At 40.9% G+C, this 17,481-nt stretch overlaps 1 protein-coding gene across 1 annotated transcript in view; it reads right to left on the reverse strand.

Annotated features, from left to right (window-relative positions):
* Positions 1–1,002: 1,002 nt before the first annotated feature.
* Positions 1,003–17,481, reverse strand: part of LRRC1 (leucine rich repeat containing 1) — a 125,929-nt gene continuing 109,450 nt past the window's right edge. The window contains exons 11-14 of the mRNA XM_028097827.2: positions 13,787–13,902; positions 6,588–6,760; positions 5,161–5,297; positions 1,003–1,798 (exon numbers count right to left, since the gene is read on the reverse strand). Coding sequence (XP_027953628.2) covers positions 1,640–1,798; positions 5,161–5,297; positions 6,588–6,760; positions 13,787–13,902 — 585 coding nt within the window. The 3' untranslated portion in view covers positions 1,003–1,639. The remainder of the gene's footprint in view (positions 1,799–5,160; positions 5,298–6,587; positions 6,761–13,786; positions 13,903–17,481) is intronic.

Consider the following 17,481-nt stretch of genomic DNA (forward strand, 5'->3'; position numbering starts at 1 on the left):
ACGGAGTCCAACTGGCCAGATAGCCACAACCCAAAGTTATTAGCCAGAGAGGAAGGCAGTTCTGGGGTCTGTGCTGTGTGGCAAAACAGCAAGCAATTAACTCAAAACTGACCAGTTTAGATATTTAATGGATGGGAGTGCATTGTCAAAGAACTCAGCTACTTGCCACCATCTGAACATACAAGGTGATAATTAATTTTAAAAAGTTGTATGGTTAATTCCAGGGTGATTTTATTTCATGGAGAGAAAAACAAAAAACCAACAATATCATGATTTTCCTAGATACCACATATTGACTGGCACTTTTCATTTCTCTTTTATGACATTATACCCCCCCCCAAAAGGAAAGAAATCAACAGAAACATACCAAGACATACCCCCATGCCCCTTAAATTAGCAGATTTAAAATTAAAACTTGAAGCAAGGATTTGTTATACTTTGATTCAAACTCTATTTACAAATTAAATTGCACTTACAAAGATAGCAACATTTCTAATATGGTTATTTTGCTTTATTGTGGTTTTATATCTCAATATAAAACTTTTAAAGCTTTCTTCCCTAAAAATCATACTTTCTTTTGCAGTACAAAATTCATTTATCCACTGAATTTCTGAACCAGTTTTCTCCTTTTGTGCTTTTCTGCTCTCTTTTATTTTATAAATGGCATATACCTTCCAAATAGCTACACTCATAAGAGACTCGTTCATAAAAAGTTAAAGTGTAAGACATGAAAAATTAGCAATCTAATCCTTTGGTTCATCTTTAAAAAAAAAAAATCAACTGATTAAATTTACAAATTGGTGGTAACTCTTCTTTTTGGTTAAAAACAAATCCACCAGATAGATTACTGATTAAAATCCAACACTACTTTAAAAGTAGCACATTCCTAGTCTCATCTCACTGCTCAAGGATGCCACTGCGTACAACTGGTTTGACATGATTCAGGATACAGTAAGGCACAAGTGGATGGTACAAGTGAAAACAAATACTTTAGGACTGCTGTTTTGTTTTTTTTTTTCTGCACAAATACTAAAATATGTACCGTTTCCAAGATAAAATAACAAAAAAAAATTTTTTTTGCTACGAAATACCTATACAAAATTTTTAAATTTACACCATCTGAGCTGCCAGAAAGTTTTTTTTAAAAAGGATCAGTTATGCCCCGTACATAAAACTCTCTCTCATCAGTAGGTCCAAGAGAACTTGGGCTCAAAATGTCCCAGCACTTTACGGGAGGGAGGAGGATCAACAAAATTTCCCTTCCTGCTCTCCCTTACCCCAACATAAGACAGAAACAAAGGTCAGATGTTTACAGTAGTGTATTCTACTTAGGACAAATGACTGGAAGTCAGGGGAAAGGCGGCACACCGGGGGCGCACTCGGCGCCCTGGCTGGCTGAGGAGCCGGAGTAAGGCACTTCCATCGGGAGAGCAGGCCAGCGCGCGGCCTGGGCGGTGACGCGCACGTGCGTGCCCACGTTCTGGGGCGGTGACGCGCACGCACCCACGTTCCCGGGCGGTGACGCGCACGTGCCCACATCCCGGGGAAGCTCCAGGACTGCGCGAGGCTCCTCGGTAGGAAGGAGATAGGATCTCAACAGCAGGGGAAGACACGGGAGGTAAAATTCGGAGGTGAAATTCTATACAGAAGTGGTCACTCGGTCAATGGCGTGATTGACCTCGTTTTTGTTTGAATCCAGTCCTTTAGCAGCATTCATGTCATTCCGTAAATTCTCCACTGTCTTTTTCATGTTCTTTAGCTCCCCTGGGTGTGGAGTGGCTCGCCGCAGAAGTGTTCTCTGAAAACAAGCAGGGGAGTGAGTGTGTGGGTTTTATGCCATTCCGCTTTCAAACACGCAGCTTCAAGGTGGGGGCACTCGGGGACAAAGCCTCCCTTCGCGCGGGCACAGAAGCTAAGAGGGGGCGGAAGCGCTTCCTCAGGAGCCCTGTGCGCTTCTGAGCTGCTTACTAGCAGCTCGTGGAAGACGAAGGTGTCGCGTGTAACTTAACCGAGTCCACACAGAAGGATTACTTTCAGAATAAAAGAGTACTTTGTAAAATGTAAGATCAGCTTAAGATAAAAATAAAGTTCCGTGAAGGGCAAGGAAACAAGGATTTTTAAGATGTTAGTGTGGGGTGTGAAGAAAGAAAAAGATAAAGGGGTAGACAAATTCTAACTTAAAATCACTGCCAGTGGTCTACTACGATCTGAAGTGGTTCTGGCTTCCTTCAACCCTGGCAGCATGGGAGTGTAAGGAAAAGGGAAGCTAGAGAGAAGGGCTGCTTTTCTTACTTCGCTGCTGTGTGTGTTGTTCGTATTACCTACTAAAGAGAGTTCACATTCTTCTAATAAAGGCCACAGTGCTGGGAGTGAAGTGTCAGGGAAGGGACAATCTTTAAAAAACTGTGTTATTTGACATGTCACGCACTCTCTGGCTTGTAGGACAGCATTTCCGTCTTGTAAATGGCCTGTCCAGGAGCTTCCGGAGGAGGAGCCTAAGTAGGGTAACACAACACTGCACGGGCACTACTGAGGCAGTGAAGGAGCTGGTGACATCCTCACCCTCCAGCAAGCCACCAGGTAAGCACTGACGACTCCTTTCTGCTGAAGTCACTTGGTCGTGCCTAATCCCTAATTCTGCGCTCCACTGCAGTAAACACGTAAAATCCCATTTGGTGGCAGCTGAAATAACAAAGACCACAGGCAGTCTTTTGCTTTGGGGGCTGTAGGTACTCCCTCTAAGCTCCGCTTATGAAAATCTCAGCACTAGGACTTTAAGACGCCCAAGTCAACTTGTAGTAATATTTCAAGAGTTGTCATGGACTCCTGGAGACCTCAGCAGGCCGAGAGACATTTTTAAAGTGTGGCTATGTGCTTAGAAATTAGAGTAAGGCTAGGAACCAGAAGAGACCCCGAATAGCCAGAGAAATATTGAAAAAGAAAAGCAAAGCTGGCGGCATCACAATTCCGGACTTCCAGCTCTATTACAAAGCTGTCATCATCAAGACAGTATGGTACTGGCACAAAAACAGACACATAGGTCAATGGAACAGAATCGAGAGCCCAGAAATGGACCCTCAACTCTATGGTCAACTTATCTTTGACAAAGCAGGAAAGAATGTCCAATGGAAAAAAGACAGTCTCTTCAACAAATGGTGTTGGGAAAATTGGACAGCCACATGCAGAAGAATGAAACTGGACCATTTCCTTATACCACACACAAAAATAGACTCCAAATGGTTGAAAGACCTAAACGTGAGACAGGAGTCCATCCAAATCCTAAAGGACAACACAGGTAGCAACCTCTTCGACCTCAGCCGCAGCAACTTCTTCCTAGAAACATCACCAAAGGCACAGGAAGCCAGGGCAAAAATGAACTATTGGGATTTCATCAAGATAAAAAGCTTTTGCACAGCAAAAGAAACAGTCCACAAAACCAAAAGACAACCGACAGAATGGGAGAAAATATTTGCAAATGACATCTCAGATAAAGGGCTAGTATCCAAAAACTTATCAAACTCAACACCCAAAGAACAAATAATCCAATCAAGAAATGGGCAGAAGACATGAACAGACATTTTTCCAAAGAATACATCCAAATGGCCAACAGGCACATGAAAAAGTGCTCAACATCGCTTGGCATCAGGGAAATCCAAATCAAAACCTCAATGAGATACCACCTCACACCCGTCAGAATGGCTAAAATTAACAAGTCAGGGAACGACAGATGTTGGCGGGGATGTGGAGAAAGGGGAACCCTCCTACACTGTTGGTGGGAATGCAAGCTGGTGCAACCCCTCTGGAAAACAGTATGGAGGTTCCTCAAACAGTTGAAATTAGAGCTACCATTCGATCCAGCAATTGCACTACTGGGTATTTACCCCAAAGATACAAATGTAGGGACCCGAAGGGGTACGTGCACCCCAATGTTTATAGCAGCAATGTCCACAATAGCCAAACTGTGGAAAGTGCCAAGATGTCCATCGACAGATGAATGGATAAAGAAGATGTGGTATATATACACAATGGAATATTATGCAGCCATCAAAAGGAATGAGATCTTGCCATTTGCAACGACGTGGATGGAACTGGAGGGTGTTATGCTGAGTGAAATAAGTCAATCAGAGAAAGACATGTATCATATGACCTCACTGATATGAGGAATTCTTAATCTCAGGAACAAACTGAGGGTTGCTGGAGTGGTCGGGGGTGGGAGGGATGGGGTGGCTGGGTGATGGACATTAGGGAAGATATGTGCTACGGTGAGCGCTGTGAATTGTGTAAGACTGTTGAATCACAGAGCTGTACTTCTGAAACAAATAACGCAACATATTTTAAGAAAAAAGAAAAAGAAGAAGATAGCAGGAGAGGAAGAATGAAGGGGAGTAAGTCAGAGGGGGAGACGAACCAGGAGAGATGATGGACTCTGAAAAACAAACTGAGGTTTCTGGAGGGGAGGAGGGTGGGGGGATGGGTTAGCCTGGTGATGGGTATTGAGGAGGGCACATTCTGCATGGAGCACTGGGTGTTATGAACAAACAATGAATCATGGAACACTACACCAAAATAAATTATGTAATATATGGTGATTAACATAACAATTATAAAAAAAAAAAACGACAAATTAGAGTAAGGCTAAGTAGTACTTTCAAATCTATTCCTGATTTTTGGATGAAAACTTGTAAATTAACCCAACTAAGATGGCAAGCACTCCGCCTGAGGATGAAGAGAATGATTACATAAAGGAGAGAGAGAAGCACAGCTCCACAGAAGGCAAGCCAAGTCACGCTGTGAAGTGTGAATGGAGTCATCATGGTACACCTCTAAATGGTGGTGGGAAAGAGACTTCATTCACCAAGAACAACAAAAACAGAACAAATTCCCAATCAGTTCAGTGGAGCTGAAAAGGGATGCTATCACAAATAAAGAATAAGAGTATAAACTATTCAAGAAAAAAACCCAAAAGTTCCATTTGCTTTATATACATTTGGTGAATCAGTACCTAGAAATACCTAATTTTGTCTTCTAAAAAAATTCTTGTAAAGGCAAAGCAGAGAACAATTTGAAATTAACAGAAATCCTTATTAGGTGCCACTCTTGATCTTGGAAAGGTTTTAAATTTTGAATTTTCAGGGAGGCCAACAATCTCCATTTCCATACCGTTTCATTGTCTTCTTCGTCTCTTTCATCTTCCAGAAATCGGATTGCACTGACTCTGTTCACGGCACGCTCATTCCAGGCTTCGTCCGGGACATCATTCACCAAGCTCTCCAGTGCCCCACAGCGAGGCAGGTTCTCTGTCACGGCAAAGACCACATCAGCTGGGAACCTGGGTTTGTGTGACTGGTAACTGCTATGTAGTATTTCAAAAAATTTAAAACAAAAAGAAAAAAATCTGGGACAGGGTTACCCTTTCTTTTCAATGATGCATAATTCTATTGAGATCATATAAAATATCTGCTAAATTAATATTTAGTATCTCATTACAGAATGTCGTCATAATTTATAGAATCCTTTTTCACAATTCTTTTCTATATACTAACTTTAAAAAAATTCCTCATGAGGGGTGCCTGGGTGGCTCAGTGGGTTAAGCATCCGATTCTTGAGCTCAGCTCAGGTTTTGATCTCAGCGTCATGAGTTCAGGCCCCATGTTGGGCTCCACATTGAGCATGGAGCCTTCTTAAAAACGAAAGAAAAAAAATAAAAAACCTTTCACATGACAGTGATGTGGCTGCACATGTTGGACACTAGTACTTTCCTTAGTAACATGTTCTGCTGTTTTCCCCTTGGGGTATTCAAAGTTCCTCTAACAAGGCTGGGATTGGCAAGATGATTTTGCGGCCTTTCCACCTGGGGACTCCTATTCTCCCAGAGCACTCAAGTTCTCTTCTATCAAAACCAGCTCTCAGCAAAAGATTTATAATGGCAATTTGATGTTAGTGCAAATATTTTTTAAAACCACACATAATTTACAAAACAAAGATACAATGACTTAAAATAACAGATTGGCTTAAAAACTATTTGTCAGTGGGGGCGCCTGGGTGGCTCAGTCAGTTAAACACTGACTCTTGATTTCAGCTCAGGTCATGATTGCAGGGTAGTGAGATCAAGTCCTGGTCAGGCTCTGCGCTCAGTGTGGAGTCGCCTTGAGATCTCTCTCCCTCTCCCTTTGCCCCTCCCACTCGTGTTTTCTCTCTCTAAAATAAATTAATAAATAAATAAATCTTAAAAAAAAAAAGCAAAAACTGTTTGTCAATGGTGTTCAATACTAACCCTCTGAACCACCAGTCTGGATTTTAAGGGACTCTGTCAACTTTTTTTAAGAGTATTTGTACTTTCAGCCTTAGTGATAATTCAAACCCAAAAGCCTGTTTAAGGAATTTCAGGTATGATAAGCAGGTGTGAGGGGTACTTTTTTTCGAAGGTGCAGGGGAACGAACCTTCCCAGAGGACACCCACAGTGACCTCACCCGGGCTAGGGGCACATTGGACAAATTACAGACACACGTGGGAGTAAGAGGTCTTACGGATAGGTATTGGCTCCTACTAACTCTTGTAGCCATATGAGTATTGTTCTTAATTTCACCTTGGCAAGTAGGTTCAGAAGGCAGCTGAGGAAGCAAGACACAGGTCAAAATCTTCTCTCCTGTGGTGTGGTCTGTGTCCGTCTGGAATGTGAGCAGGGGCCGGGATTGGTTGTCAGACAACCACAAAGCCTTCAGCTTCAAGGCGGTCAGGGATAAAGGCAGATGTAACAGCCTAATTTAAAACAAAAGAAGACATCAAGGTCTCAGATTTTATAATTACATCAATCCCTATCAATACAGATAGAAAAAAAACCATTAAAAGAACCTCATGGATTCAACATGGAACAAGATGTTATGTTTATAATAAAATCCTTGGTGTACTCTTTGTGAGCACACTCCTCAGTCCGTCACTGTGCTTCCCTCTTCTGCTGTCATGTCTCTCATCAGCACCTCCGGCCACAGGGCAAAACGTTAGGAGGTTTCGATTTAAAGAGGAAAAAAAGCCAGTGTGACTGTGGAAGGACCCAGAAGCAGGAGTTCTAAGTCAATGGCGAAAGACTCCCTGACGATGACCTGTTTTCACTAGCACTTGGCAAATGAGGAAGAGTGGAAGGAGATGCCTAGGGTGCTAAAGAGTTTAAGTGGCAGTTATAATAAAGATTAAAACATTTTCTTCCTGCACTGCATTTTCTTTCTCTAAGGAGATTATTTTAGGTATCCATGTTTAACTTGTATCTTCTAGTTTCTAGAAGCTCCCACTTCCCCAGACTCCTATGTGATAATTAATGTCCACTTCACATTGTTTCAGTTTCAAATGAGATCATATATATTAAAGCTTTAAAAACTGTAATGTGACACCCAAAGATTAATTTTATATTAATGTTCGCACATATGTCTGACAGAGCGGCTGCACCCACTTAACTCTACTTAGCAAAGACCAGCACTGGGAATCATATATAGTGCGTACTTGCCGAAGATTACTTTAGTGCAGTGGTTCTTAACCAGGGGCGCTTCTGCCCCAGGGACATCTGGCAACGTCTGTACATATTTTTGGGCGGTGCTGTTGGCATCTAGTGGGTAGAGGCCAGGGATGTTGCTAACATCCTATAATGCATAGGACAGCCTCCACAACAAAGAATTACCTGGCCCAAAATGCTAACAGGGCTGGGGGTGAAAAGACGGCTTTAGTAAAAACCAATGCTTTATACAAGTCTACTAATGCACTGTGAAAACAACCAAACCTCTGCAGACACCAGGAATTTAAGGTTTAATGAACCTAAGGTTGTATTTGATCAAGTATTTTTACTCTAAAGATGGCTCCATGTGCATTAAATTACAATCTCAGCAGTGACTTCACAAGCTGGACAGTAATGAGCTCACTGCATTCTGTGAGCCACAAGATGAGGCACATTTTCTGAAAAGAAATCCCTGGCCCATGAATTCCATAAGAAGTCATATAGCAGGGGTGCCTGGGTGGCTCAGTCATTAAGCGTCTGCCTTCGGTTCAGGTCATGATCCCAGGGTCCTGGGATCGAGCCCCGCATTGGGCTCCCTGCTCCGCGGGAAGCCTGCTTCTCCCTCTCCCACTCCCCCTGCTTGTGTTCCTGCTCTCGCTGTGTCTCTGTCAAATAAATAAATAAAAATCTTAAAAAAAAAAAAAAAGAAAGAAATCATATGGCAGCATGTATTGCTGGGGCTCCTTCTTTTATGAACTTGCACACCTATTTCCAGTTTAACACATGTGGGAGGTCTACCTATACATCTTACCGAGAGATCAGTACTGCATTATCAGACAGAGATGCCATTCAGAATGGGCAGGCTTATGGAAAACTAACTTGAACTCTATGTAGGGATATGAAGAGAAGTTGTACTCCAATATTACTAAACTAAATAAAATGTAAGCACAGAATGTTGTTACCTTAATAAATGAAGTAAAAATTATCAAAGAGTGCATGGAGAGTGTTAACAACAAATGCATTATTAACAAACTTTTCACAAGAACAAATTAGTATGTCTTACAAAATACTTCCAATATACAAGTTACGGAGATGACAAAATATTTTCTTTTCCTAACAGTCCAGCAAAGGCTGGTCCATCCCACACATACGTGTTGGGTGCAGTACTGAGTCAGTGGAATTGTACCTTATGTGGGAGTTAGGTTTTAAAGTCAATGCACCCACGAGATTTCCATGTGTTAAAGTACCCTTGAAAAGTCTCTGTGTATTATACACTCTAATACTTTGCTCTTAAGGGCCGAACTGAGTGAGAAATATGTGTTTTTAAATCCCAGAATCTACCGAGTTCAGTGATAGGACACCCAAGGGATCTGAGGTAGCAGAGGCTTTACAGCTCCACTTCCTATTCTGAGGTGTTGGGTCTTTGAGCGAGATAGAAAGTGAAATCTCTTATGCTTATACAACAAATTATTCCTGCCTCTGCCCAAAGGCTGTCACACATTTACTCAAATGCAAGGAAGTTAAAGACATAGACGTGTATTTGCCAGACCTGGTGACAGGGATTTTTTTTTAAGAGTATCCTAACACACTGTGAAAGCTTCCAGTACTTTAAAACTCTTTTTCATTTTATTGAACAAAGGGATAATTCTTTTGAAATTTTCAGGGTCTTACACAAGATATTTACAGTCAGTATCTCTAGATTTCTTAATCATGAGAGCTTAAAGAAAAAAATATTAAGATTCGAAAACTGGCACAAAACACAAATACTCCAACATAGCCATCATACCTCCTCAGAATAACTGGCTTTGCAGCTAAGTGCTAAAGCAAAGGCATAAATAAAGGGCTAAACAGAGCATCAGTAATAAATAACAGCTTCTAAGGATAACAATCATATGGTAAAAGTTAAAATAAATTACTAGACTCTACAACAGATCTTATAATCACATTCAACCAAGCCATATAAGATTAGTGACTTGTCTAGAACATCAGTTTCCCTGTAAAGAATCAGAGGGCCAGCTTGAACATGGTGGTTGCCAAACGAGCACATACCACACATGAGTTTGTTGACTAAGTGTCCCATGGAGGGGTGCTCCAGTAGTGCCAAAGACAAAAAGAAAACAAAAGTGCTCTGTTCCCTGCCCAGTCTGTACATGGAGATTCTGCAGTCTGAGCTAACCCCCACTGATTCACTGCTACCTGGGGCAGAAAATACACATTACACACACTCCTCTGTTTCTCTTGGGTGAACCACCCCAGATAAAAGTGTGTGTGTGTATATATATATTCCTGCTTTTCAGAGGAGTTAAAAGTACATTTTTGGTTTATTCTGGTACCTTCTGTACACTGCAGAATACAAGAAACCACAGTCCTATTTGTACACATCTCACATCTCCCTGTTTTATATAGGACCACATCCCCTCAAAATAAAAAGCCTGTGGTTACTATTTACATCAATGGTACAAGGACTAAAGCAAATGAATAACCACACCATGAGCCAAGCCTCTCATTTCCAGTTAAATCCCTGACCAACTAACCTGAGGTGACCTTCCCCACCTCTGCACTGCTGTAGTGACCGTGCTGTCAAATTTATCTAACAACTACACACGGCCAACTGGATCAATGCAATACTGACTTAACCTACAGTTGCATGCTTCTTACAACCAAATGTTTTTACCTCCTACTAGAATTTTTAGTTTTACCTCCTACCTCCTACTAGAATTTTTACCTCCTACTAGAATTTTGTTTTAAGCAAAGTTTTCAAAACTGTTTAAAGATATAGAGAGAAAACATAATCGGTGGGAAAAATTAAGTAATACCAAAATATCTAAAGGGAAAGCCCCCTGTAACCTCAAGCCTCCACTCTGCCTCTAGGGGAACTATTATTAATGCTTTTGTTGTACTGCATAGATATGTTGTTTTAAAAGCAAAAACAAAAAATGAGAGTGCTATGTACTGTCCAAGAGCTGTTCTTTTTATTTGGTACCATGGGCCTCCTGTGTCACTACACAGAAAAATTATCTCCCTCTTTAACTGCTTACTATTCCAGAGTATAGCTACACTGCCATGTTGTGTTTTGTCTTTTAATATTTTTTCTCAGTTTTACTGAGCTATAATTGCCATGTAATATTGTGTAACTTTAAGGTGTTATATATATATATTATATATACATATATATTATATATATATTCCTAAAGTGACTACCACAGTAGAGTTAGTTAACATCTCCATCCAGTCATATAATCACCAACTTTTTGTGTGTGTGTATGTGTGTATGTGTGTGTCGAGACCATTCAAAGATCTATTCACTCGGCAACTTTCAAGGATATAAGGTGGTACTGTTAACTACAGTCACCAGGATATACGTTAGGTCCCCAGAACTTACTCATCTTGTAACTGGGAATTTGTACCCACTGATCAATACCTCCCTATCTCCCCCACTCTTAGCCCCTGGTGACCGCCATTCTACTCTCTATTTCTAGGAATTTGACTTCTTTAGATTTCACATGGGAGATCAGACAGGATTTGTCTTTTTCTGTGTGACTTATTTCACTTAGCATAATGCCCTCAAGGTCCATCCATATTGTCATAAATAACATGTTTTTTTTCTTTCTTATGGCTGAATAATATTCCATTATATATATCACACCACATCTTCTTTATCCATTCATTCATCTGCTGATGATGTTTAGGAGGTTTCCATATCTTGGCTACTGTGAATGGTACAAGGACTAAAGCAATGCTGCAGGGAACATGGGAGTGCAGATCTCTCTTCAATATCCTGTTTTCATTTCCTTTGGCTATATACCAGAAGTGGGATCACTATAGCATATGATGGTTATATTTTTAATTTTTTGAGGAACCTCCATACTGTTTTCTCTAGTGGCTATGCCAATTTACCTTCCCACCAGCAGAGTGCGGGGGTTCCCCTGTCTCCACATCCTTACTAACACTTGTTATCTCTTGTCTTTTTGACAACATCCACTCTAACAGCTGTGAGGTAATATGTTTTAATATTTTTAGATCTAATTTTGGGGGTTATAAAATTCAAAGGTGCGAACTGTTTCCCCATTGGTAGTCACTGTTTCTAGTATTCAGTACTACTCTTCCTCAAAGATCCTCAAATACTAGATATTGTGTAGTGGGTGGATATTCCTATGGGAAAGATTAAGAATTAAGGAAGTGGATTCTGTGTCCATGGGTAGCTGCTGATAAAAGACATCTTCTCTGTTACTGTACCACAAGATTTGATACTTAGTTTCCAAGTGGCATTTTATAGTTACCCTATCAAACTTGTCAAAGAAAATTTGTGGAAACTAACATATAGTCTGTGTCATTTGCTATTTTTATATGCTTGAGAGAAGAGGTGGAAACTTCTCTTGTATGTGGTATGATTTCCCATGGTATAACATTTCTGCAAGCTAAAAAGCTGACATCGTAGCCTTTTTTTTATTAGTTTCTATCCTAATACTTTAAATAAGTAGTAATTAAATATTTTAATAGGTTTAAAATTTGGTTATGAATCTGTATATATGAATCTGTGACACATTTAACTGACTCAGATGACAGCTATGTAACTCTACTTTTTAATGGGGTTTTCTCCACCCCAGCCCAAGCATAATAAAAATTCAACTTTCCCTTCTGAGAACTAGAGATTGGAGGCTTCACTCGTGTGAAAAACAGTTTTCAGGCTCAAGAATTAGTGGTGCACTTTTATGCTCACAGGTGTGGCAAGAATCTGGGAAGGTTTGGAGTCACTGAGTTTCTACTGCTGGAGTTTAGGAAAGACCCACCCTTCCCAAGCTCTATGCTTCACGTGAGACTCCATCCAGCAAAAAGTCAACGCTCAACTCAAATTAACCCTGAGTTTCTGGTATCCAGTCAGTGGTTCAAGAATCTAACAAGATGTCCGGAAAGCCTTCGCTTGAAAATGGTGGGCGTTCCCTGAGGCCCGCCGAGTCCTGCTATTTATTAGCACCACTACCTAAATCCATTAGCCAGAATGAGAAATGGTGGCTTGTGCCTGACCTAAGGGACCAGTTTAAGCAGCACTTAGCACACAATCCCCCAAACACTCTTCCGACTGCTGCTGCTATCTCTCATTTAAAGTCATTGATTAGTTTCCCCTGGCTGAGCACTTTTTCTCCTAACTATATAACACTCGAAAGCATTTTTTAAATTCCTTTGGTGATGCAGCCTGTGATACAAAGCATTTCCCAGTGGCCTACTATTCACTCTGCAGAACTAACATTTTTAACATTTTCATTTGGGTGATAAATATCTACCAGGCTTCTAGCATGTGTCAGGCACTGTGCGGGGATAAACGGTACAGTGGCACAGATGCCACATCTGGCTTCGTGCACCTTTAGGTTCAGACGGTCACGCGCGCGTAAGCCGGCAATTATCATACGGTGCTGTCAGTGCTATGTTAGGGGGAATTCAAATGAGCAGGCTCCATGCAAAGAAAGCTCCCCGGAGGAAATGAAAACATGAGTGATGAGAGATAAAAGTGGGAGCCAGAGAGAGGGGGTCCCAGGCAGAAAGAGTAGCTGGGCTAGACTAGAGGAAAGCAAGTGCATATGCGATCTGAGGTGACGAAATCAGTTCAGACTGGCTGAAACAAATCCATGGTCTAAACAGGTGAAGAGAAGGAATATTCCAAAACCAGGGAGCAGTCTACCATGACCTCTGACCTCAGAACGTGAGAAATGGCACTGCTGTGACCTTGGGGAATACCAGTCAGGTAGCTCTTCACTTTGATTATGACCACTTGGTGATTCTGACATTAGCTGGGGATCCTTTGGCCAGAAAAGTGTCCCTTGAATATAATTTTGTTTACAATTTCAAGGGGTTCAGAATCACCAGCAGAGCCCATCGAGACTCCTGGTTAAAATCTAGTTCAAACTCATTCAAGCTCATCCTTCAGATGAGGAAGCCCAGAGGCTCACAATGACTTACAAAAGCTATCAAAGTTAAGGTAAAACCTAAGTATCCCAGTTCTCAGGCAGCGCTGTTGCCCTTACATCACTGTATGCTGTTCTGGGAAGCATTTCTACAGAAGCGTCCACTTAAACTTCAAAGTGCCCTGCACTCAGGCCATCCCTGACCTCTCTACCCCCCCCCATCTAGATCCATCACTCCTGCTCTCAGATTAACAACTTTCTGGGCTCTGGGTCATTCGACTAATTGCTACATATTCTATAAGATGGAGCCTTTAGGCAAGATGGCAAAGACGCATGACAAAGGCTGGAGTGGATGAACATCTGGCTCTTTTTCTCAAAAAAAGCAAACCAGAACACGCTTACCTGTTCCCTGCCACATCCAGGACATGAAGCTCTGTGGCCTGAGACACCTCCGCAGGTATCCGAGTTAGTCTATTGTCACGCACACAGAACACAGTGAGGCTGCAGCACCCTCCAATCTACAATGAGAAAGAAAATGCATCTTTTTTCCAGGTTTTTGTGGAAGATGGTGGTGGGACTGGAGTATCTTGTTTGTCAAATGGCATGAAAAGAACACATAAAATGATACCACATGATTTTAAGTTTCACTGAGGCCAACTATGATTAATTTAAATCATATAAACATTAAGTAGTCCAGTAAGTTCATAAAAATCTCTACAATATGTTAAATGTACATATTCTAAATTAAATCAAGAAAATAAACAGTACAGTTCAAAAATCTCATTCTGAAAAGCAAGGCATTTTCCACTGCTATCCAAATAGCAACTGTATCTTTTAAATACTAAGCTACCCAGGTCCAGATAAATATTATTTGGTAGATTAAGAATTCTAAGTTTCAAAAATAAGGCCAACAATGATACATGCACACCCCTTTGAAGACTTGCCCATTATATTAAATCCAGTGTTCCCAGTGTCTCAGTTCATTTCAAAAAACAAAATAAGGAAAAAGGTATCAGATAGACAATACAGTACATTAATTTTCCACCATACATCTTTTAATTGCTTTTGGTCATTCACAACTTGGTAAATTCATTATTCATTTTCCTTTCACAAATGCAAAATCAACAATATTTTAGCAAAAACTGAATGTGGTAAATACACACATTAATCTGGTCAATTTAATGCTGGTAGAAACATATCAATATCAACATCCATACCAAATTTGATTACTATTAATTTATTTACTTATTTAGTAAGTGATTCAAAGGTAATTGAGCTTTGTATGAGCCTGGTCTTCAAAAAAGAACATAAGCACAAAAGAACTGAACCATTCTCTTGAACAAACTGGCCATGGTTTCTATGGTCAGGAAAGCTGAATCAAGGGGGTGGAAAAATAACTCAATCTCAGACACAACATTCTGCAGGACTCCATACAGTACTACATTCTTCCTGTACTCACTATCCTGACCCAGAGTGATTGCAAGAAAAGGCTCATGAAGGAACCTATTGATGTCTCTCTGACACATGGAAAAATACTCCACAGCTTCCCACTTGAGGAGAGGCAGGAGATTTGCATCTTTCATGATATCTGAGTACATCTTATGCCCTCTTCTATGTATACGTGTGTTTAATATATGTATGTACCTTAAAAAAGCAGAATGCATATTTATGAAATTGCTACATAATTATGAACATTTGGCTTTTTATGAAATAAAAATTATGCTACATAATTATGAACATTACCTTCATGAACAATCTTATTATGTCTTCCCTTAGGAGTTAACATAAAGACTTGAGATCATGTATTTAACCAGAGTACTTAACCATAATGGATGTAAAAGAAAAATAAACATAAAAGAAAACACGAACTAACGTTTGTCTAAAATGGAGAACACCCAGATATGTAGAAAGGCTTTTAGACTGTCCCCATAATTTCTGAGTATTCACATTTCCCATCCCAGTAAAACTGGTGCATTCACTGCCCTCTAAAATATAACATTTTGGTCTCACTGTGTCTTATAGAAATGCTCTTTTTTCTGTCCTTCTAAATCTTACCAACTGCCCAAAAGTAGCTAAACATCCTCTACACCATCGAGTCTTCCCCAAACCCCACATTCCATACTGATACACTGCTCTCTGCATTTCTCTTGTAATTATGACCTATACAAACCCTCTGAGAGATTGTTTCACTGAGATGTTTAACTTGTACGTGTCCATAAAACCAGGGTGCTTGGCAAGTACAGTACCCATCCTACCTACCTGCCAACTTTTCTCATTTAGATATGTTTATACGCTTATGTTTATTTATTTACTAGTGAAAGGCTGCTACTTGAAGTTAATATCTGCTTCTACGTGCAGAAATGAAAACCACAAAACTCTTCTTTTTTGTATTAAGAATCATTAGAGAGGCCTCTCTTGGGTTTTATGAATACAGGGCCCCAAAATCATGCCCTAAAAGAGATATACAACAGGATCTTTGAGGGGCTTGGCCTTCTTCCCTCTTGAGGAAGGGAATCATCAGTTTTACTCAGATGCCCAGGAATATTATGCAAGGAATCAAAATTTCAAATCTTTTGAGGATGGACATGATTAGATTTTCTCTGATAAACTGAGATGATCCCAACAAAGATCTATTTATGGGAAGAAATCCCCAAGCTGCTCATGGAGGGGAACCCCCCATGACCTGCTCCATGTGCAATGGGCTTTGGGCTCAGTGGTGGGTCTGTGCCACGTGGGAGGTCTTCCAGGTCAGCACGTGGCTGAGGCTGGACCTCACCTTAACCTTATCATCCTGGCCTGGCTATAAAGACATAAGATTTATCTGTACTCCAGGGAGGCAAAGCAGTTATGCACATACACAACCCTCACAGTGGCAAAATAAGCTACTGGAGTGTGTACAGAGCTGAAACTGCATCATAATTGTGGGCACTCTGTCATGAAGCTGTCCACTGCTCCAGCCACCTGTAGGATATCTGTTTTGGGGCCCTAATACTATACCATGTGAACATTTTCAATTTGTATCATGTACATATCATATCTATCAAAAAACAACTCATTAAGATGGGTCAGAGAGGGCTCTAACAGTTGTTGGAGCAATAAAAGTTCTGGACAAGTAAACACCCCTTAAGTCTTTTGCGGGGGGGGGGGGGGCGGGGAATAATGTGAACTCCCAATGGAATGTGTGAGCTGTCGACTGTGTTTATAGTCTCATTTATTTATTTTTTCTTTTTCCTTTCCCATTCTAATCTCAAACCCATTTGAGACCTCAAGGGGTGGAAAGCAATTGTATTCAAGAGCCTCGTAGGCACTCTGGGTTGTCACAGCAAGCAGAGTGACCTCCTGATCTCTATTGTCGAAGGGTTTCAGAAAACAATGAAACAATGCCAACAAAGAGCGAGTGTTATTGCCCAGCGTGCCGGGACGCCTTTATCACCCTCAGAGGCACGCACTGTCCCAGGCAAAACAGTGCACAAACAGAGACCTCTTTCCAAATCAGCCAGGAAGGCATGGCACGAGCCTTTGGCTTTCAGAGAGGATTATTAAGCAGTAAAAACCATAACTCAAAAGGTATAGTTCTTCATAGACATCAGAGAGGAATGTGGTGCACTGGAGCAGGATGCTCTGGGATCACAAAGACCTGGGCTGGAACTAAGGCTCAGTCCTGTGTTTTGTGTGTTAGACTATGTTACTTTAACCAAAAATAACAATCAGGATCAAATTATATGAAACCACAAACACAATTTAGAACCTATCATAGAACCTGGCCTAATAAATGTGGCTGGCAAACCAATGTGACAGTTACTGTCTTTTCAAGAAGTCCAAGTCCCGGATCCAAAGGACCAGTGCAGTCAACACTTGCGTGCCTGCTGTGTTGTTGGAAGTGTGCTGACCCTGGTGAGCTCCTCCCAGAACACACCTGACCTTCTTAAAGATCTCTCCCCGGCAATGCATCACAGTGACAAAATGACAAAATGTCACCGTGGAAAATACTAGGGATAAATACACCGTGACTTTACTGCTAGTGAAGCACTGGCGTGAGCTCAGTATTCTAGTCTACATATGGTTCATGTGTATTTCTGTTTTCTCTCTCGGGTTCA

Source organism: Eumetopias jubatus, unplaced genomic scaffold, assembly GCF_037043125.1.
Source record: "Eumetopias jubatus isolate StellerSeaLion01/CBP00866 unplaced genomic scaffold, mEumJub1_p1.0 scaffold_6, whole genome shotgun sequence".
NCBI classification, from domain to species: Eukaryota; Metazoa; Chordata; class Mammalia; order Carnivora; family Otariidae; genus Eumetopias; species Eumetopias jubatus.